Source organism: Myotis nattereri (genome assembly GCF_964212035.1).
Source record: "Myotis nattereri genome assembly, chromosome: 15".
Taxonomy (NCBI): domain Eukaryota; kingdom Metazoa; phylum Chordata; class Mammalia; order Chiroptera; family Vespertilionidae; genus Myotis; species Myotis nattereri.
The window spans coordinates 32,214,885-32,237,574 of NC_138090.1; the positions used below are offsets into that span (position 1 = coordinate 32,214,885).

Genomic DNA, 22,690 nt, shown 5'->3' on the forward strand with positions numbered 1-22,690 from the left:
GATCGATGTTTCTCTCTCATCGATGTTTCTAACTCTCTATCTCTCTCCCTTTCTCTCTGTAAAAAATCAATAAAATATATTTTTAAAAAAATATATCTTTGTTATGGGTTAGCTCAGCGAGATAGACCACCAACGCAGAATTTAAATTTTAAGAGCCTTTATTAAGCTGACCAGCTGACTGCTAGCCGTGTCCTTCCCATAAGAGCCCACAGCTTGCAGTGCAGACCAAGAGTACAGCAAGACCTTTTATCTGCAACACTACAAAGTACTTTTTTAAAAAAAGAAAAAACAAACTGCAAAGCGGTTCATTAGCCATTCCTGGTACCGGCAGGGTAAAAAGTTTACATAAAATTTACGAGCAGGGTCACACCTGGCTGGGTTCAATCATAACACATTGCTTTTCTAGCGAGATAATTAGCAATTTTTCTTTCCCATGGTCCCTGCCCCTCAGTCTACTTAGTAATTCTTTTTTGTCAGGCCCCTGCCCCTAGCACATCTTTAAGTTACAAGACTCCTTCATCTAGTTGTTATGCCACCAGTTCCAGCCGTGGGCAAACTACGGCCTGCAGGCGGGATACGCCCGTTTGAAATGAATAAAACTAAAAAAAAAAAAAGACCGTACCCTTTTATGTAATGATGTTTACTTTGAATTTATATTAGTTCACACAAACACTCCATCCATGCTTTTGTTCCAGCCCTCCGGTCCAGTTTAAGAACCCATTGTGGCCCTCGAGTCAAAAAGTTTGCCCACCCCTGTTAGACTCATCCTGGAGAGCTCTGACTCTTTCCTGCTCACAGAAAGGGCTGCCACCTCCATTGTTTTCAGCTTGTCAGGTCTGGCACTTACTTCCTCCAAGCCCCAGCTGCCTCTCCCAGCTCATCTTTCTATCCGCCTCCTCTAACAAATCCCTACCTCCCAAACCCAAATCCTGGCAATCAGTGGTCTGATTCCTTTATCTTTAAAGTTCACCTTTTCCAGAATGCGGCCTTTTATGTCTGGCTTCTTGCACTTAGCATGTTTGTGAAGTTCACCTAAGGTTGTGCATTTAAAAAACTGTATTATGGAAAACTTCAAAGTATAACAGTATAGAAAACCTCCATGTACCTGACACCCAATTTCAATAATTACCACCTCATGACCTTATTTCATCTACCCCTTCATCATGCTTTGGCAAGTCTCCGATACATCCTTTCATCTATAAGCATTTTTATGTGTATCTCTAAGAATTATGGACTTTCCTTTTTCTTGTTAACCATAATAACCATTATCTCGCTTATTTCAGGTAAAACTTTATGGCAATACTACTTCATAAGTGTGCGTACTTCCTATTGCAATGCATTGGGAGGCACACAAGTGCCTGGGGCTCCCGGATTTTGAGGCCAGCAGAGCAGTAGCCTGCAGCTGGGCTCCCACCTCAGAGAGGCCCTCAAGGGGCGGGGCCGGCTCGCGGAGGTAGGAGGTGCGCGTGCGCAGCGGGGCGCACCGTCCGGGCTGCCGTAGTTCGTCTGCTCACGTGGATCCCCCGTCGTCATGGCGGCCGTTCGGAAGCCAGTACTGCTCGGTCTTCCGGACGCAGCGGTGCATGGCTGCCCCACAGGGCCAGGCGCCTGGACTGCTAGCAAGCTGGGCGGCCTTCCGGTGAGATGGGGCGCCGGAGTCGGGTGGCGGGTGCTGGTGCGGGGTGAGGGGTGGGCTGGGTCCCGGGCGCTGTCCGGTCTGAGCGCCGCCCCCGCCCCGCCCTCAGGACGCCCTGCCCGCGGTAGCAGCGCCGAGGCCAGTGTGTGAACATTGCAGGCAGCCGCTTGCCTTGGTCGTGCAGGTGTACTGCCCGCTGGAAGGCTCCTCGTTCCATCGGCTACTGCACGTGTTCGCTTGCCCCAGCCCCGGGTGCGGCGGCGGCGGGGCGCGCAGGTAGGTGGCAGGTGCCGGTGCTGGGGCCGCGGGCGCACCGGGCTGGGTGGGCAGCCGGCCGGCGGTCGGGAGTGGGGCCCTCACCGCAGTTATCTTTACCCTGAAGCTGGCAGGTGTTCCGCTCCCAGTTCCTGCAGATGCGAGAGAAAGAAGTGCCGGACACTCAGGTAAAGCGGTTGTGCATGTTAGGATTTGCTGTGACTTCAGGGTATTTTATAGAATATCGTTTAAGACAAACTTTAAGCCGTGTTCTTTTTTTTAATATATGTTTATTGATTTCAGAGGGGAGATAGAAACATCAATGATGAGAGAGAATCATTGATCGGCTACCTCTGGCATGCCTCCTCCTGGGGATCGGGCATGTGCCCTTGACTGGAATGGAACCCGGGACCCTTCAGTCCACAGGCCAATGCTCTGTCCACTGAGCCAAACCGGCTAGGGGCCTTTGGAATGTTGTTTGCTCTTTTCTGAACCATAAAATGCTATTTCCTAAAGGTTTTGTTAGTTTATTTTTTAAAAATATATTTTATTGATTTTTTACAGAGAGGAAGGGAGAGGGATAGAGAGAAACATTGATGAGAGAGAAACATCGGTCAGCTGCCTCCTGCACACCCCCCCACTGGGGATGTGCCCGCAACCAAGGTACATGCCTTGACTGAAATCGAACCTGGGACCCTTCAGTCGGCAAGCCGAGGCTCTATCCACTGAGCCTAACCAGTCAGGGCTAGTTGTTTCTTTTAATATACACTGAAGGTCTTGAGGTACATAGCTTACTGATTTTTTTGTTTGGGAAAAAGTATGAGTATATACATATACATGGTTGTATGTAATACATATATGTATATAGTAAATATTCTTACTGTGATATGTATATATATATGTATATAACTTATTTAATAAGACAAACTCTGAATTTAATAATCTAAAAGTCAGGCAAGCCGAGACCGGTTTGGCTCAGTGGATAGAGCGTCGGCCTGCGGACTGAAGGGTCCCAGGTTCGATTCCGGTCAAGGGCATGTACCTGGGTTGCGGGCATATCCATCCCCAGTGGGAGATGTGCAGGAGGCAGCTGATCGATGTTTCTCTCTCATCGATGTTTCTAACTCTATCTCTCTCCCTTCCTCTCTGTAAAAAATCAATAAAATATATTTAAAAAAAAAAAAAAAGTCAGGCAAATTGGTAGCAGCAGAACAAATTTCAGCCTCCCTTTGCCTATAAATATATATATATATTGAGTTCTTAATATGTGCCAAGCACAGTACTAGCAATACTGGGGATAAAAAGATGACCGTGGTGTCTGCCTATATTTGCAGGGTTCAATTGCAGATAATAGACAAGCAATTTGACTTTTTAAAGGTGAGACTTAAAATTAGGTTTTTGCTAACGTACTGGACAGGCTGGAGAAGGCAACTCCAGGAATGACCTCCAGAATGACACCTCAGAACTGGTCTGTGAGGGAGCTGCTAGGCCACCTCTGCTGCAGTCAGGAAGCTGAGGTGTGGGCTCGTGAACTGGTAGTTGCCCTGGTCAGAACTGTTGACTCCAGAGCCATGCTCTCTCTCCATCTGCAGACTTTTGCTTCATGGCCTCGCAAGTTTGTCTTTCTCTCTGGTGGACCTGATTAGCAGACCCCTGATCGTATTTGGACCCCTAGCTGCTAAGGAGCCTGGGAAATGTAATTCTTTTCTGCTAGGTTCTGCAATACATGAAGCACAGCTGAAAGAGCTTGGAGCAGGTGGTTGAACAAGGCACTGTACTGCGTCTGCCATGCTGCCCCTAAAGGGGAAAGACTAGCTGCCACCTCCAACGTGCCTTTGAGTCAGTGGGGTCCATGAAGTGGTCAGAGTGTGCTAGAAGGGAAGTGGCTGTGTGAAGCCTCCCTCCGGGAGGCGAAGGCATGAGTGGCTGCAGCCAAGGGAATAGGTGAGGTCACCCAGGTGTGCTTGGACCTCATTCACTGGGTGTTCTTCCAGAAACAGGAAAATGGCCTTGCAGCTGAGGATTGGTGTGAGGGTGCGGATGACTGGGGAAGTGACAATGAGGAGGCGCCTTCACCACAGCTTACCTTGGGTTTTGGAAATGATTCGAACAGTGCCAAGGACATAGACTGGACTGCCCAGCTCCAAGACCTCCACCTTCAGGAAGCTCACACGAGTGCTGCTCTTCCTGTGCCTCCTGGGGAAGGGATGGCCCTGCCTTCTGTGGTGCCACAGTTTCTGCCCCGCTACATCTGTGTGGTGGATGAGGATGACTACAGAGACGTTGTCAGTCTAGATCATGCGCATAGTCTTCTCAGGGAATATCAACAACGAGAAGGAATTGATATGGAACAGTTGCTTTCCCAAAGGTGAGAATGTGTGCAGCTGAGGTTAAGAGGTGACTTGATCAGAAAGCTGCCACAGATACCCTTTGGTTTTACCCTAATACATGGGAGAACTTTTTCAGGCAGAACTTGTCTGTGTAAGGCCTTTGTGCTTGAATTTCTTGAGTTAGCTTGAAAACAGAAGTTAGGGATGCTACCTACTTACAGAAGAAGATGTGTTCATTATCTCTCTCGTTTTCTCTTTCTAAATGTATAGCTGAGACAGGTAAGTCAGAAAAATGCTATTTGTGCCCTGGCCAGTGTGGCTCAGTTGGATGACCCTCTGTTCTGACATGTAAGATGGAAGTGACTTTGATAAATATTGTCTTATCATCAGATGGTTTTGGGAGTCAAGTGAGAGAGTAGGTCTTGAAGGGCTACATAAACCAAAGCCCTCTAACGACGTAAGCATGATTATTTTGCTGTTATAATATAATTACAACAAGATACTTGGAGAGATGACCGGGTTCTGTACCAGAGCGCTTTCATTCATAAGCTTTTTCGGAATAATTTGGGGTTGCATAAAGACGTGTTGATGTTTGAAATAATCCAAGTGGAGAAAGAAATGGAAGGAGTCATTGGGCACAATGACTCTTCACATTGCAAACCATTATTCCAGAGTTGAAAATTAGGGAGCAGGGCGTGGGAAAAGGGTGGGCAAGGCAATTACTGTTATGCATTATAATGTGTTAAATGGATGATATTTAAATTGTTTGCATATGTTAACTTTGGTAAAAAAAATTTCTAATTACCTTGTTTGCTCTTCTGAATACTATAATTCTCTAGATACAGACACTCAAAACTATTTTCTGATTCTCTTTTTAGTCTTCCTAGTGATGGGAATGAAAAATATGAGAAGACCATAATTAAAAGTGGAGATAAGATATTTTACAAATTCATGAAGAGAATTTCTGCTTGTCCGGAGCAGATTTTGAGGTAAAGGTACAATTTTCTTTTATTGTTTCTCTTGATATGTTAGTTTGGAAATCACAGGAAAGTAAAGTGAGGAAACCAGTATGCCTCAAACTGAAGCTAAGATTTTAGTATATTACATTCACTTATTTTTTTATGCATTTGGATGCATGGATGCAGGTAGGTATTGTGTATTTTTTAAAAATATAATTGGGCCCTGGTCGATTTGGCTCAGTGGATAGAGCGTCGACCTGCGGACTCAAGGGTTGGGATCCTAGTATTAATAATTTTTCTTTTCAATAAACATTCATTGGTATTGAAAGGTTGTTGTATATTAAAAATTCTTCAAAATCTTTTTTCTGCTTTTCCTTAAACTAAATTTTTTTTTTTTTAATATATTTTATTGATTTTTTTACAGAGAGGAAGGGAGAGAGATAGAGAGTTAGAAACATCGATGAGAGAGAAACATCGATCAGCTGCCTCCTGCACATCTCCTACTGGGGATATGCACGCAACCCAGGTACATGCCCTTGACCGGAATCGAACCTGGGACCTTTCAGTCCGCAGGCCGACGCTCTATCCACTGAGCCAAACCGGTTTCGGCCTTAAACTAAATTTTTAATAGGTACTGTATTCCTAAGTCTCAAATATAAAAATGTGTACATAAGCATATATGTATAAATATAATGATTCCTTTCTTTCCATCCACAGTCTACTGAGGTACCCACTGTTGTTAGTTTCCTATGTGTGCTTATAGTTTCTTTATGCATGTATAAACAAATATAATGATTATGTATTACTTTTTTTTTTTTTTTTTTACACAAAAGGATGCATTTGAGGCAGATTCTGGACCTTGGTTTTTTTAACTCTCCATTGTATCTAGGAGTACTTTTTTTTTGTAGTAAATTGAGAATTTTGTTTTAAGAAAAGCTTTATAGTACTGTGTAGTCCCTTGTCAGTATTTCTTGGACATTTAATGTTATTCCCAAACTTTTTCTACTTTAATTCTTACTGGTGATATAGCAAAGTTTAATTCTTACTGGCAGTCTATAGTGTCTGTTTTCCTATACTCTTACCAATAGTGTGAGCTTCATGCTTTTGTATTTCTACCAATTCAAGGTAAAAGGGCATGTTGGTATAATTTTTTTTGACATCTTTCTTGCCGGGAGCCAGTCCATCCTTGCTGCTTGACACAGTCGCTGCAGGGAAGAAACATCTGCACAGCATATGTTTCAAGGGACCTGGCGTATATGGCATACTGTTCTTAATATGTTTGCTCACCTTCTTGGTGCTATGTGTTTTAACCAAGGTCACCTCTCCAAGAAAGGTTGTTTCCCCAGGTAGGGATTTTCCCCTGAAGTTAGGGAGGGAATAAAACCCCTTAACTAAGTGCCAGGCGGGTAATCACTTTAGCTACGAACAATCACGCTTAAGCTACATAATCTTTACTCCCTGGAATGGAGGTAAGAAACGCCCTAACCTTTGGAATAGAGATTGATAGGATTGGAATCAACTGGTATAAATACAGATGTAACAAGACAACAGGACACAGAACCTAGAGACAGAACCTAGCGAGAGAACCTGGCTGAAGAACCTAGAGACAGAACCTGGATAGAACATGGCAAGAGAACCTGACTAGAACCTGGTGACTGAACCGGGCTGGAGAACCTAGCGAGGGAACATGGACACAGAACCTGGCTGGAGATCCTGACCAGAACTTGGCTAGAGATCCTGGCTAGGCTACTGATCAACTGAACACTGTCTCTGTGTAGTTCCTTCTTCGCCGACTCCGTCCACACCTTTGGGGACCCCTGGACCTGCTGGGGTTGGACCCCAGCACTCTTTTCCTCTTTTTCAAAAATTATATATTGCAGTAGACCCCCTGCCACAACTTTCTGTAATTGAATAGCCTATATCATGTGATCTCTTTGGCCCCTTTTAGCTTTCGTTGCCTCTGACTTCCTGGATAGAACCAGTTCTTGGCCACAAATCTGACTTATGAAACTATTGGTTCAGAACGAGGTGTGACTTTTTTTTTTTTTTTCAGTTTCTCATTATTTATTGAGTGCTTATTACATGCATGTTCTGTGCCAGCTGCTGGATACACATCAGTGAATCAAACACAATCCGTTTTCCTGTTTACAAGACTAGAAACTTCTTCTCTTGATGAACATTTACTAAAAAAAAAAAAAAAAAAATCACACCTCGTTCTGAACCAATAGTTTCATAAGTCAGATTTGTGGCCAAGAACTGGTTCTATCCAGGAAGTCAGAGGCAACGAAAGCTAAAAGGGGCCAAAGAGATCACATGATATAGGCTATTCAATTACAGAAAGTTGTGGCAGGGGGTCTACTGCAATATATAATTTTTGAAAAAGAGGAAAAGAGTGCTGGGGTCCAACCCCAGCAGGTCCAGGGGTCCCCAAAGGTGTGGACAGAGTCGGCGAAGAAGGAACTACACAGAGACAGTGTTCAGTTGATCAGTAGCCTAGCCAGGATCTCTAGCCAAGTTCTGGTCAGGATCTCCAGCCAGGTTCTGTGTCCATGTTCCCTCGCTAGGTTCTCCAGCCCGGTTCAGTCACCAGGTTCTAGTCAGGTTCTCTTGCCATGTTCTATCCAGGTTCTGTCTCTAGGTTCTTCAGCCAGGTTCTCTCGCTAGGTTCTGTCTCTAGGTTCTGTGTCCTGTTGTCTTGTTACATCTGTATTTATACCAGTTGATTCCAATCCTATCAATCTCTATTCCAAAGGTTAGGGCGTTTCTTACCTCCATTCCAGGGAGTAAAGATTATGTAGCTTAAGCGTGATTGTTCGTAGCTAAAGTGATTACCCGCCTGGCACTTAGTTAAGGGGTTTTATTCCCTCCCTAACTTCAGGGGAAAATCCCTACCTGGGGAAACAACCTTTCTTGGAGAGGTGACCTTGGTTAAAACACATAGCACCAAGAAGGTGAGCAAACATATTAAGAACAGTATGCCATATACGCCAGGTCCCTTGAAACATATGCTGTGCAGATGTTTCTTCCCTGCAGCGACTGTGTCAAGCAGCAAGGATGGACCGGCTCCCGGCACTTTCTCTATGTTTTTGAATGATTTCTATCTATTCATATCCTTTACTCATGTTCCCATAAGTTCTTAGTCCTTTTGATTTTCAGGAACTCTTATCTAGGGTATCCCCAAAAATGTATATATGCACTTTGAATAATTATAAGGGCAGTGTTTATTAAAATACATCTCATTTTCAGAATTGTGCTATCAGCTCTAGCCAGTTTGGCACAGTGGGTAGAGCATCGGCCTACAGACTGAAAGGTCCCAGGTTCACTTCTGGTCAAGGGCACATGCCTTGAGTTGCGGGCTCCATCCCCAGTGGGGGGCGTGCAGGAGGCAGCCAATCAGTGTTTCTCATCATTGATGTTTCTAACTCTCCCTCTCCCTTCTTCTCTGAAATCAATAAAACATAAAATTTTTTAAATTGTGCTATCAGCTATTACAGTGTGTATATATTTTTGGGGGGACACCCTGTATTACAGAGATTAGCCTTTATTATTATGATTAATTTTCTTGATTTGTTATTTGATTTTGCTTATAGATATATCATTGGGTATTTAAGTGTTCCCATCCAATTTGTTTCAGTTTTGCACAGTTTAGTGCTGCATTACTGAAATCAGTAAAAATACATGTAAAAATCTTCTATATTTTCTATACATAAAAAAGCCTAATATGCAAAGTGTCCCCTTGGTTGTTCGATCAGGATACTGGGCATTTGATCGCTCACTATGATGTGCACTGACCATCAGGGGGTGGTGTGGAATGAAGGAAGGCCCCAGCAGCCGGGGAAGGGAGGCCCCGGCCGGCAGCCAGAAGGCCCCAATCGACCCTGATAGCCAGCCAGGCCTAGGGACCCTACTTGTGCATGAATTTCATGCACCGGGCCACTAATAAATAAAAACCTTATGCCTGGCCAGTGTTGCTCAGTGGTTGATCATTGACCCAAGAACCCGGAGGTCACAGTTTGATTCAGGGTCAGCACATGCCCAGGTTTCCGGCCATCTTCAGTGGGGGTGTACAGGAAGCTGCTGACAATTGATGTTTCTCTCTCTCCCTCTTCCTTCCTCTCTCTGCAATCAATCTCTACTAATAAAAGGCCTGTGCCGTGATGCTGTAACGCAGAATGACCAAAGACTGGTCACCAGGAGGCTGTGTGCACAGCAAGGCGCACGCGGGTGGGTGGGGACTTGACTCTGAGTCCCTCGTCCCGCCCGGCACCGTGTGAGTCAGTCTGGGTCCCACCAGTGCAGCAGGTCTGGGTCTTGCACGATATCGCGCACTGGGCCTCTAGTAAAAACATATTCTTAAAAAATAAATAAAAGCCTTAAAAAATAAATTCTAGTTCCTCCACATCCTTGCCAGTACTTCATATGGTCAGTGTTTAATTTTAGCCATATTAGATGATGTGTAGTAGCAGGAGGAGGAGTATTTCCTTGTGGTTTTAATTTGTATTTCCTTAACGACTAATGATGCTGAATATCTTTTCAAGTGTTTGTTTTCCACCTGTATCTGCCATCTTTAGGAAAGTATCAGTTCAGATCTTTCCACTATATTTCTATTGGGTCATTTATTTTTTTGTTGTTGAACTGTAGGAATTCCTGATATTTTCAGGATATGAGTTCTTTCTGAAGTTATATACATTTCAAATATTTTCTCCCTTTCTGTGGCTTGCCTTTCATTTTATTAATAGGGTCTTTTAAGGCAAAGTTTTAAATTTTGATCGAGTCCAACTTAACAGTTTGGGTTTTTTTTATCCCCTCTTATATTTTTTACTTTTTAATGAGTTTAAGTACTTGAGTACAGCATTACACAAATCCTGTGTCCAGTGGCCTTAGCAGAAGGTTGCTTTGGAATTTGTCTCGGGCCATGCCACAGTTCCATGAGGACATTGACTTTCCCCAGATTGCTCTGGTTTTCTTAGGTTTCCCACCAGGAGTCACTGTTGTTTTTTGCCTGAGCACATGTTTTTCCTACATGAAATTCAGTTTCATCTCAAGCATAAGCACCTTCAGTTTTAAGAAGAGCTGCCCTAGCTGGTTTGGCTCAGTGGATGGAGCCTTGGCCTGCGGACTGAAGGGTCCCGGGTTCAATTCTGGTCAAGGGCACATACCCGGCTCAACCCCTAGTAGAGGGCATGCAGGAGGCAGCCGATCAATGATTATCTTTCATCATTGATGTTTCTCTCCCTCCCTCCCTCTCCCTTCCTTTCTGAAATCAATAAAAAATCCTATACAGTAGGTCCTTGGGTTACATCAGAGATCCGTTCCTAAGGCGCTTCGTAACATGATTTTAGCCATAAGTTGGAACCCACCTACATAAGCACCTACATCACTCACATGGAGCACATACTCAGCAGTAATGAAGTGAAACAATAAAAAAAATTTAAAAGAAAGATAATTTCTGATCTTTACTTGTGGTAAATAAATAATAAACATAAAGCACATATGTACGTACATACGTCGAAATGACGGAACTTTTTTTTTTTTTTAAATATATATTTTATTGATTTCTTACAGAGAGGAAGGGAGAGGGACAGAGAGCCAGAAACATCGATGAGAGAGAAACATCGATCAGCCGCCTCCTGCACGCCCCCCACTGGGGATGTGCCCGCAACCAAGGTACATGCCCCTGACCGGAATCGAACCCGGGACCCTTGAGTCCGCAGGCCGAAGCTTTATCCACTGAGCCAAACCGGTTCTGGCGATGGAACTTTTTTTTTATATAAATAAATGGAAGATGGCGACATAACCATGAAATGACCTACGCCGAGGCTGACGTAACCTGAGGACAGTCTTCCATATAATAAAGAGCCAATGTGCAAATGTTGTCATGCCCTCGTACCCTTGCGCCCTCACTCTGGGGTCAGGGGACCTGAGGCCATGCCCCCTGCCCCAATGCTGGAGCTGGGGGACCTGAGGCTGCACCCCTTGCCCTGTGGGGCTTGACGGGGGTGGGGATGGCCAGGTCTGGGTCGCGCAATTTTGAGGCGTGCGCGGGTGGATGCGGACTTGACTCTGGGTCCCGCGGCACATCCTAGACTCTGACAGGAGGGAGATTTTCATATACATTTTACTAATTTTCTTTCATCTCTGACACTTCTGTTATAGAGAAAGGGTATATAGCAATATTAAAATATTTCCTCTAATTAATTCCCTTTTAATGTGCGTAAATGTTGTGTACTGGGCCACTAGTTTAAAAATAAGAAAGAAGAGCTGTGTGCTCCCTCTGGTTCTAGAGACCCCACTTACAGCCAGCAGCCTTCCAGACATATTTGTTGTTTTAGAGTTCCTGTTCCCAGATGGTGGAGAGGCTGGTTTTTTGTTTTTGTTTTGCTTAAGAAAGTTCTGCCTAAACCAAGATAAAGAAGGGTTTTTTCTGTGTTTTCTTGTAGAAACTTTTAGTTTCAGTTTTGTTGTTGTTTAATATATTTTATTGACTTTTTACAGAGAAGAAGGGAGAGGGATAGAGAGCCAGAAACATCGATGAGAGAGAACGATCAGCTGCCTCATGCACGCCCCCCAGTGGGGATGCGCCCGCAACCAAGGTACATGCCCTTGACTGGAATCGAACCTGGGACCCCTGAGTCTGCAGGCCGACGCTCTGTCCACCGAGCCAAACCGGTTCGGCTAGTTTCAGTTTTTACATATAGGTCTGTGATCCATTTTCAGTATTTTTAATATATGACATATGAGGATCAAGGTTTATTTTTTTCCATGTGAATAGCCAATTGTTCATGCCCAGTGTGGTCCCTCAGCATGGCCTGCGGGAATCTGGGCAGAGCCGCTCCCACTATGGGAGTGCACTGACCACCAGGGGGCAGCTCCTATGTTGAGCATCTGCCCCTGGTGCTCAGTGTGCATCATAGCAACCAGTTGACCAGTCGCTTAGGCTTTTTTTCAGACATCCCTCTCACAATTCGGGACTAATTGCCCCTAACTGTTTCTGCCTGCCAGCCTGATCACTCCCTAACCAGCCGTGGGCAAACTACGTATGGCCTGCAGGGCGGATCCGGCCGTTTGAAATGAATAAAACTATTGAAAAAAAAGACCGTACCCTTTTATGTAATGATGTTTACTTTGAATTTATATTAGTTCACACAAACACTCCATCCATGCTTTTGTTCTGGCCCTCCGGTCCAGTTTAAGAACCCATTGTGGCCCTCGAGTCAAAAAGTTTGCCCAGCCCTGCCTGACCGCTCCCCGGCCAGTCTGATTGACACCTAACTGCTCCCTGCCAGCCTGATCGCCCCCAACTGCCCTCTCCTGCCGGCCTGATGGTCCCCACCTGCCCTCCCCTGCCAGCTTGATTGCCCCCACCTGCCCTCCCCTGCCGGCCATCTTGTGATCATATCACGTGCGACGCCACTAGGCTTTTATTATATGGGATTAGTGTTGTCTTCTTATCTCTTACTGGGAGAGGAATGTTAAAACCTCCAACTATGATTATGGATAGCTTTTTCTCCTAACATTTTGTCTCACGCATTTTGGTGCTATTTTAAGTTATGTACACTTAGTGTTATTATATTTATCTGAGGAACTGGCAGTATTATAATTATGACATGTTCCTATTTATTTCTGCTCATACTCCTTCCTTTGAATGTATTTTGTCTGATGTTAATATAGCCACACTAACCTTTTGTTTAGTCTTTGTTCACTCTTTTACTTTCGACTTCTTTTCTTATATTAAATATAAAGTGTATTTTTATATAAGTTATCAACTTATTTAAACTAAAAAGTAAACAAAAACAGTTCACCTATTTGCCTAACTCCCAACCTCCACCTCTGGCAATGACCAGACTGCTCTCTGTATCTATGAGCTTGGTTTTTGTTTTCTTTTAGATTAATTCTGCATATAAGAGAGATCACATGGTATTTATCTTTCTCTGACTTATTTCGCTTAGAGTCAGTCCATCTTTACATAAATGGAAATATTCATTCTTTTAAATATGTACTAGAGGCCCAGTGCATGGGAATCATGCACTGGTGCGGGGCGTGGCCTGCAGGGATCGGCCCGCTGTGGGAGCACCACTGCTCATCCCAGTCAGCTGAGCGGCTGTGGACCCACCCTCTTAGCAGCTACTCCCTGGTCCGGCATCTTGCGTGGAGCCGGAGCACTTGCCTCTCCAGGGGACCCAGTAGGAGCTGGGCCCAGGGAGAGTAGCACTGAGAGATGGCAGAGTAGGCCTCAGTCCTGTGGCAGCCATGAACCCGCTTCCAAGCCTCCAGGGTCAGCTCTGCGAGCCTGGCGGCAGCACTGCACAACCTCCAGACCTCCAGAGGAGGCAGCAGGGAGTGAGGAGGAGGAGGAGCCTGGAGCAAGGAGGCAACAATCACAGCCTGGGTTCCTGCCTGTTGGCCCAGGGTTTTCGGAGGGAGCAGCCGCTCATCCCAGTCAGCCAAGCTGTGCTCCCACTGTGGTAGCTCACTGACTACCAGGGGGCAGCTCCTGTGTTGAGCGTCTTCCCCCTGGTGGTCAGTGTGCGTCATAACGACTGGTCGACCAGTTGTTCTGGTTGTTCTGTGGTTTGGTTGCTGGGCTTTTATTATATGGGATACACACACACACACACATATATATATATATATATATATATATACACACACATATACACACTTAAACCACAATTACTTTTTAATTTTGTTTCAGAGAGGAAGGGAAAGGGAGAGAGAGATAGAAGCATTAATGATGAGAGAGAATCATTGATGGGCTGCCTCCTGCATGCCTCCTACTGGGGATCAAGCCCACAACCTGGGCAAATCAGCCAGGGCTATACCATAATTTCTTTACCAATTTATCCATTGATGGACATTTACATTGTTTCCATATCTTGGCTAGTATAAATAATGCTGCAATGGCCCTAACCAGTTTGGCTCAGTGGATAGAGTGTAAGCCTGCGGACTGAAGGGTCCCAGGTTCGATTCTGGTCAAAGGCATGTACCTGGGTTGTGGGCACATCCCCAGTGGGGAGTGTGCAGGAGGCAGCTGATCGATGTTTCTCTCTCATCGATGTTTCTAACTTTCTATCCCTCTCCCTTCCTCTCTGTAAAAAAATCAATAAAATATATTTTTTAAAAAGTAATGCTGCAATGAACATGGGGGTGCATCACATATCTTTTCAAGGTACTGTGTTTATTTTCTTTGGATAAATACCCAGAGGTGGAATTGCTGCATCATATGGTAGATCTGTTTTGAATTTTTGAGGAACCTCCATACTGTTTTCCATGTTGGTTGCACCAATTTACATTCCCACCAACTGTCCACAAAGGTTCCCTTTTCTTCACATCCTCACCAATACTTGTTATTTCTGTTGTCTTTTAAAAAATATATTTTTATTGATTTTTAGAGAGAGGAACATCGATGTGAAAGGGAAGCAGGATCAGCTGCCTCCTACACACCCCCTACTGGGGATGTGGCCCACAACCTGAGCATGTGCCCTGTCCTGGAATCGAACCAGCAACCTGTGAGTGCACAGGATGACGCCCAACCTACTGAGCCACACAGGCCAGGCTGTTATTTCTTTTTGATAATAGCCATTCTAGCAGGTGTGAGGTAATAATCTAAAATATTTTTCTTAAGCAGCTTAAATATATGGGTTTTGCCTTTTTAAAATTCAGGCTGTTTGCCTTTTGCCTTTTACATGTTTTGTGTGTTTTTTTTGTAATCCTCACCTGAGGATATTTTTTCCATCGATTTTTACAGAGAGTAGAAGGGAGGGCTCAGGGGAGGAGAGAAAGAGAAAGAGAGAGAAACACATCAATGTGAGAGAGACACAGTAATTGGTTGCCTCATCGAACTTGCAACCCAGGTACATGCCCTTGACCTGGAATCAAACCTGAGACCCTTTGATACAAGGGCCAGTGCTTTAACCACTTAGCACACTGGCCAGGGCTCTGTGGTTTTTAGTCCTTTAATGTAATTACTGGTGGTGGTGGGTTAATTTTAATCATTCTGGAATGATTAAAATTGTTTAATTTTATTGTTTGTTTATTTTGCACCTGTTTTCCGTTTTGGTTAACCTTCTTTTCAGTGAATTGCGTTTTTTTAGTTTATGATTTTTTCAAATATATTTTTATTGATTTTAGATAGGAAGGGAGAGGGAGAGAAAGAAAAAAAACATCAATGATGAGAGAGAATCATTGATCGGTTGCCTCCTGCACGCTCCCCACTGCGGTTAGAGCCTGCAATCCAGGCATGTGCCCTGACCAGGAATTGAACTGTGAACTTATTTTAATTATATAGGTTGATGCTCAACCACTGAACCACACCAGCGGAGATGGTTTATGATTTTATCTCCTTTCCTAACTTTCTGTAAAAGCTCTGTAGCCTTTTTAGTGCTTGCTTTAGTGATTATAATGTACAGCTTTGACTTATTAGTCTACCTTCACTTAGTAGTTTACTCCTATGAGCTGAGAACCCATCCAGATTCCCATTTACCTTTCCCCTGCCCTTTGTGATCTTGTTTTCATATATCCACTTCTGTAGATGCTATATACACCATAAACATTATTATTTTTGCTTGAAATAATCAACAGTTTTTAAATAAAAGAAATGTATGTGTGCAAAATGAAATGAAAATACTTGTTAGAAGGGCTTTTCTATTTATTCACCTATTTAACCTTTTGGTGCTCTACATTTCTGCATGCAGATATGGGCTTCCAGGTGCTATTTGTCTGAAGAACTTATTTTAATTATTTTTTTGAAGTGAAGACTTGTTGGAGACAGTCTTTAAGGTTATGTCTGTCTAAAAATGCATTAATATTTTTTAATGGATATTTTTATTAGAAATAAATATTACTTTTTACTTTTTTCTTTCAGTACTGAAAACATTTTGTTCTATTATCTTCTTTAGTGTATCCATTAGAAATTCTTATTGTTTGTTCTGTTTTTAACATATATTTACACTTTGTGTACTTTAGAATTTGTGTGTTTCAATTTATTCTGCCTGGGATTTGCTGAGCTTTTTGGATTTATGGGTTGATTACTTTTCATTAATTTTGGAAAAATTTTGGTCATTTTTTTCAAATATTTTTTTTAATATATTTTATTGATTTTTTTTTTTACAGAGAGGAAGGAGAGAGATAGAGAGTTAGAAATATCGATGAGAGAGAAACATCGATTAGCTGCCTCCTGCACACCTCCTCTGGGGATGTGCCCGCAACCCAGGTACATGCCCTTGACCGGAATCGAACCTGGGACCTTTCAGTCCGCAGGCCGATGCTCTATCCACTGAGCCAAACCGGTTTCGGCCAAATATTTTTTCTATCTTTCCTTCTAGGACTCTAGTGAATTGCATGTTAGATTATATGAAATTGTCTCATGATTTTTAAAGCTTTTTTTCCTTTTGTTTTAAATTTTCACTTTTTGTTTCATTTTGGATATTTCTATTTTCCTCAGACATACAGATTCTTTTGTTTCCAGTTTACTATTTTCCTTTATTGAATGAAGTTATTTCTGATATCACATTTCTGTTTCAGTCTTGTCGTTTCCATTTCTATGTTAAATTCCTAATCTGTTTATTGCCTGGTCACCTTTCCTTCTAGATTTTTTTACATGTGTATTACTGGTATTTTAAAATCTTTTTTTGATAATACCATTATCTTGTCTATGGGTCTCCTTGTATTGACTTGCCTTATGGATTAAATTTTTCTCTTTTTTTTAACATATTTTATTGATTTTTTACAGAGAGGAAGGGAGAGGGATAGAGTTAGAAACATCGATGAGAGAGAAACATCGATCAGCTGCCTCCTGCACACCTTCTACTGGGGATATGCCCGCATCCAAGGTACATGCCCTTGACCGGAATCGAACCTGGGACCCTTCAGTCTGCAGGCCGATGCTCTATCCACTGAACCAAACCGGTTAGGGCTGGATTAAATTTTTCTGCTTCTTTGCATATCTATAACTTTTTTAAAAAAATTGTTTACCAGAAATTATATGTTGAAGAAAGGTAGTTACTAAAGTAAATATTTACTCCTTAGAAGGGCATGCCAGTAGTGAGGCGGTCTGAGTCGATTTAATTTGCAGTTGAGCTGAATCTGGGCTTTGTGGCATTTTTATTTAGATTCAGTTCCACATTGGCTTTTGTGCCTTCATCCAAACTTTGAATCAAGTATTGATAAAACTTCAGATATCTTGCCATGCTTTACAGGCTTGCTGTTGGTGTTGTGAGCCTATGGGTTTTCTTTTTCTCTGGCTTAGGCCTGGTACTCTGCAAGAAAGAAACAAAGTTTGCAAAGTGAGCTCTTAGATGTTGCAATGTGACTTGTACGTGCTCCTGACTCTGTGTTTTTTGTTTCGGTGCCTAGGTATTCCTGGAGTGGACAGCCACTGTTTTTGACCTGCCCTACATCAGAAGCCACTGAGCTCCCGGCCTGCAGCCACTGTGGAGCCCAAAGGACATTTGAGTTTCAGCTTATGCCAGCACTGGTCAGCATACTAAGAAGTGCTAATTTAGGTAATGAGCCCTTTATTAATTTGAGTTTGTGGATTTATGACACTAAATTGGAATTATTTTTAAATGAAAGACTATTTTGTTTTACTTATTTTTTTTTTAATATATATTTTATTGATTTTTTACAGAGAGGAAGGGAGAGAGATAGAGAGTCAGAAACATCGATGAGAGAGAAACATCGATCAGCTGCCTCCTGCACATCCCCCACTGGGGATATGCCCGCAACCCAGGTACATGCCCTTGACCGGAATCGAACCTGGGACCTTTCAGTCCGCAGGCCAACGCTCTATCCACTGAGCCAAACCGGTTTCGGCTGTTTTACTTATTAATAAAATATAAGCATATTACAGAAAATTTGGGAAATTGAAATTATGGTAAGGAAATTTATAATTCAGTCAATCTAATGAATGCACTGATAACAATTTAGTTGATTTAAAGTCACACTATTTTCTGTCCTTAAAATTACTTTCATCTCACCCTATCCGGTGTGGCTCAGTGGATAGAGCAGACTGAAGGATCTTGGGTTTTATTCCGGTCAAGGGCACATGCCTGGATTACGGGCTCAAACCCCAGTAAGGGTGTGCAGGAGGCAGCCAATCAGTGTTGCTCTCTCATCATCTTTTACAAATTGCATTTACATGATTATAGTTATTTTTAGAAATTTTTAGAAAAAAATGAAAAGACCCTGGCTGGGTGGCTTGGTTGGTTGGAGTGTTGTCCCATACACCCAAATGTTGTGGGTTCGATTCCCTAGGGCATATACCTAGGTTGTGGTTCCATCCCAGGAGGTCACCCACAGGAAGCACCTGGTAGATGTTTCTCATCATTGATGTTTCTCTCTCTTTCTCTCTCTCTCTCTCTCTGTCTCTGTCTCTCTCTCTTTCTCTCTCAAATCAATAATAATAAAAAAATGTCCTGTACAGGAGGCAGTCAAACAATGATTCTCTCTCATCATTGATGTTTCTATCTCTCTCTCTCTTTCCTTGCTCTCTGAAATCAAAAAAATATATATTAAATCTTAAAAACAAAACAAAAAGAAGCCCTAGCCGGTCTGACTCAGTGGATAGAGTGTCAGCCTGTAGACTGAAGGGTCCCAGGTTCAATTCCAGTCAAGGGCACATGCCTTGGTTGCAGGCTTCTCCCTGGCCCAGGCCCTGGTCAGGGCTCATGCAGGAAGCAACCTGTTGTCTCTCACATCAATGTTTCCCTCTCTTTTTCTTTAAAAAAAAAAAAAATGGGAAACAAAAACCACAGGTGAGGATTACAAAAAACAAAAAGAAGTAAAGGCCTTCCTAATGTCAGTTACTGGAGGGAACTTTTTCTTTTTCTTTTTTTTTTTTTTTTGCCCTCCACTCCCACCCTCCCGCAGGAACTTTTCTTTTTTAATAGATTTTTAGAGAGAGAGAGAAACATCCGATTTGAATGTGAAAGTGAAACATTGCTTGGCTGCCTCCTACACACCCCTCACTGGGGATCACGCCCACAACCCAGTCACATGGCCAGGAATTAAACCCAACAACCTTTCAGTGCACAGGATGACGCCCATCTAACTAAGGTGCACTGGCCAGGGCTAGAAGAAACTTTTTTTTTTTTTAATATATTTTATTGATTTTTTACAGAGAGGAAGGGAGAGAGAGATGAGAGATAGAGAGTTAGAAACATCGATGGGAGAGAAACATCGATCAGCCGCCTCCTGCACATCTCCCACTGGGGATGTGCCCGCATCCCAGGTACATGCCCTTGACCGGAATCGAACCTGGGACCTTTCAGTCCGCAGGCCGATGCTCTATCCACTGAGCCAAACCGGTTTCGGCAACTTTTTTTTTTTTTTTTAATTTATTGATTTTTTTACAAAGAGGAAGGGAGAGGGATAGAGTGTTAGAAACATCAATGAGAGAGAAACATCGATCAGCCGCCTCCTGCACACCTCCTACAGGGGATGTGCCTGCAACCAAGGTACATGCCCTTGACCGGAATCGAACCTGGGACCTCTCGGTCCGCAGGCCGATGCTCTATCCACTGAGCCAAACCGGTTAGGGCTAGAAGAAACTTTTTTTATTGCAAGTTTATTTTCTTATACTTTCCTCTAAACATTTTATGTGTATACACATGTAAAACAGTTTTTTGGACAAAAATAGGTATACTGTTTTATAGCCTCTCATTCTTTCTGATATACTTGGGCAATTTTTTCCATTTTAATATATTAGAATTTTTTGCAAATAGCTTTATTGAGAGGTAATGGCATATAACAAAACTATATATTTTAAGTGTGCAGTCTGCTAAGTATTGACATATGTATACACAGGAAATCATCACTGCCAGTGTCAAAGTTATGAATGTGTTCATCACTCTCAGAAGTTTTCTCAAGCACTTTGTATCCTGTTTTACCCCATCTATTAACCCGATTGACTTTTCATTATAGATTAGTTTGCATTTTCTAGAAATTTTATAAATGGAATCATTTACTTTTTGTTTGTTTATTTTTACTAATAATTACTTTGAGATTCATTCATATATTGTATATCAATAGATCACACCTTTTTTTCTTTTTTCTTTTTTTAATCCTCACCCAAGGATATTTTTTTATTGATTTTTTACAGAGAGAGAGAGAGAGAAGCATTGCTGTGAGAGAGACATATCGATCGGTTGTCTCCCCCACACATCCCAACCTGGCCAGGGATTGAACCTACAACTCAGGCACATGGCCTTGACCAGGAATCAAACGTGGGACCCTTTGGTGTGTGGGCTGACACTCCAACCACTGGGCCACTAGAGCAATAGATCGCATCTTATAGCTGCTGATTGCTATTTTATGGGTACATCACACTTTGTTATTGATGGACTTTTTTTTAATGTTAATGTGTTCCCACATGGGGCTGTTACAAATAAAGATGTTATGAAGATTTATATGGACAGAGGCTTTAACTTTTTTTTTTTTTTTAATATATTTTATTGATTTTTTACAGAGAGGAAGGGAGAGAGAGAGAGAGAGTTAGAAACATCGATCAGCTGCCTCCTGCACACCTCCCACTGGGGATGTGCCTGCAACCAAGGTACATGCCCTTGACCAGAATCGAACCTGAGACCCTTGAGTCTGCAGGCCGATGCTCTATCCACTGAGCCAAACCGGTTAGGGCTGGACTAGTTTATTTAATCCCCCTCACAACATTGAGATGAATCTAATCATTATTACACAGAGGTGAAGTCACTTGCTAAAAGTGGTAGAGCTGGAATACGAACCTAAAGTCTTGCTCCAGAGTGGACTCTATCCACTAAGCAAACTCAAATATTGAGTGTATCTCATAACAGTTGCTCTTTGCTGGGATCCTGACTTTGTTATATTTTTCAGGTCTTTCTGTGGAATTTGGAACAGTTCTAATTTACACATGTGAGAAGAGTTGCTGGCCTCAAAATCAGCAGACTCCCATGGAAGAAGTTTGTATTGTACAAGAAGACCCAGATGAATTATTATTTAAGTAGAATATTTCTATTTTTAATATAAATTCAAATAAATTTTAATGTCCAAATTTGTGTTTTTACTTCATTTTGACTTACAAACTATTCACTCTTGTTAAGTGTTGTTTCTCTTTTTGGCACCGTGCTGGGACTGAAGCGAGATTTAGAACTTCCTGGCTGTGGGCAGGTCTACCAGGATCAGTGGCCTTTCTCCACAGGGTACACTTGGAATGAGGCTCCTCTGTAACCCAGAGGGCAGCTGTTCCCTGCACAGCAGGCTGGTGGGCATTCTGGGAGGGTGAGCAGCTGAAGACCCAGGAGCAGCCATCAGCCTCTAATTACCCCTGCTGCCTCTGCCCCTCTCTGGACTCTTGCAGTCCCTGGATGCTGACAGATCAGCTGCTTCAGGCTCCCACACTGTGACACTAGCAGTTTATACTGCCCCATGTTCCCCACCTCAGGCTCCCTGCCCTCACCCATTTCTACTGTGGACGAAAAAGGGGCCACATACCAAACCCGACAAGCTCGGGGGAGGCTTGCATTGCGGGCTGTACAAACTCAGGGACTGAAAGTAACCATATATGGCAGTGATGGCGAACCTATGACACGTGTGTCAGAGGTGACACGTGAACTCATTTTTTTGGTTGATTTTTTCTTTGTTAAATGGCATTTAAATATATATCAAAAATATAAGTCTTTGTTTTACTATGGTTGCAAATATCAAAAAATTTCTGTATGTGACACGGCACCAGAGTTAAGTTAGGGTTTTTCAAAATGCTGACACGCCGAGCTCAAAAGGTTCGCCATCGCTGATATAGGGTGTTCTGAACATAAAAATTCCTAACAGTCAGTCATGATGGGTAGTCATGTTTTAGGCTTATAGCTTCCTTGGCAAAGGTCCTTTTTTTTACCTTAAGTAAGTCTGTCTATGTTTTTTCACATCTAAGGTAACACGCCTTTGAAATAGGAGTTATCTTTTCCAGACCCCTCAAGGCACAACTGCTGTACCAGAGCTCCAGACCACAGAACCCTCATTATCTTGTTCCCCGCATCCCATCTCTGTGCTGTAAATGTTAGTTATTTACTCTCCTGTACCCACCAATGTAAAGGAAATAGGTTTCTTTATTTTGCCTTCTTATCCAACCCCAGAAATTTCTCAGTTTGCTTTTATCTTGACTTAATTTACCACCAGTGGATTTCATGTAACCCTCCTTATGTCTCCTCCTTTTATTCTGATATAAAATAAACTACACCCTCTGGAGCATTTTTCAATCTGTTGATATTGCTTCCTATCATCAGTTTGGCTCAACTAAACTCATAAAAATTTTCTGAAGGTTTTGATGTCTCTTGACACTACCTTCTGCCTGTGCAGCATCATAGGAAGGGGCCCTTACTGAATTCTGGACATTGTCCTTCCATCCAGCCATCCACTTTTCCAAGTTCTCTTTCCATTCACTTTTTGTTATTGACCCATTCCATTCTGCTACGCCTTGACCGCACTATGAAAACACTCCACCAGTTTGTATAGACCTGCTCTTTGCACAGATGAGGAAA

At 42.8% G+C, this 22,690-nt stretch overlaps 1 protein-coding gene across 1 annotated transcript; it reads left to right on the top strand.

Moving 5' to 3' along the window:
• Positions 1–1,531: 1,531 nt before the first annotated feature.
• PDCD2L (programmed cell death 2 like) lies at positions 1,532–21,201 on the top strand (the record flags this gene model as incomplete). The annotated part of the gene is made up of 7 exons (XM_081106816.1): positions 1,532–1,639; positions 1,746–1,912; positions 2,019–2,079; positions 3,886–4,259; positions 5,100–5,210; positions 17,535–17,683; positions 21,030–21,201. 7 exons carry the CDS (start codon positions 1,532–1,534, stop codon positions 21,158–21,160), a joined length of 1,101 nt encoding a protein of 366 aa, XP_080962942.1. The 3' UTR covers positions 21,161–21,201.
• Between the last annotated feature and the right edge of the window lie 1,489 nt (positions 21,202–22,690).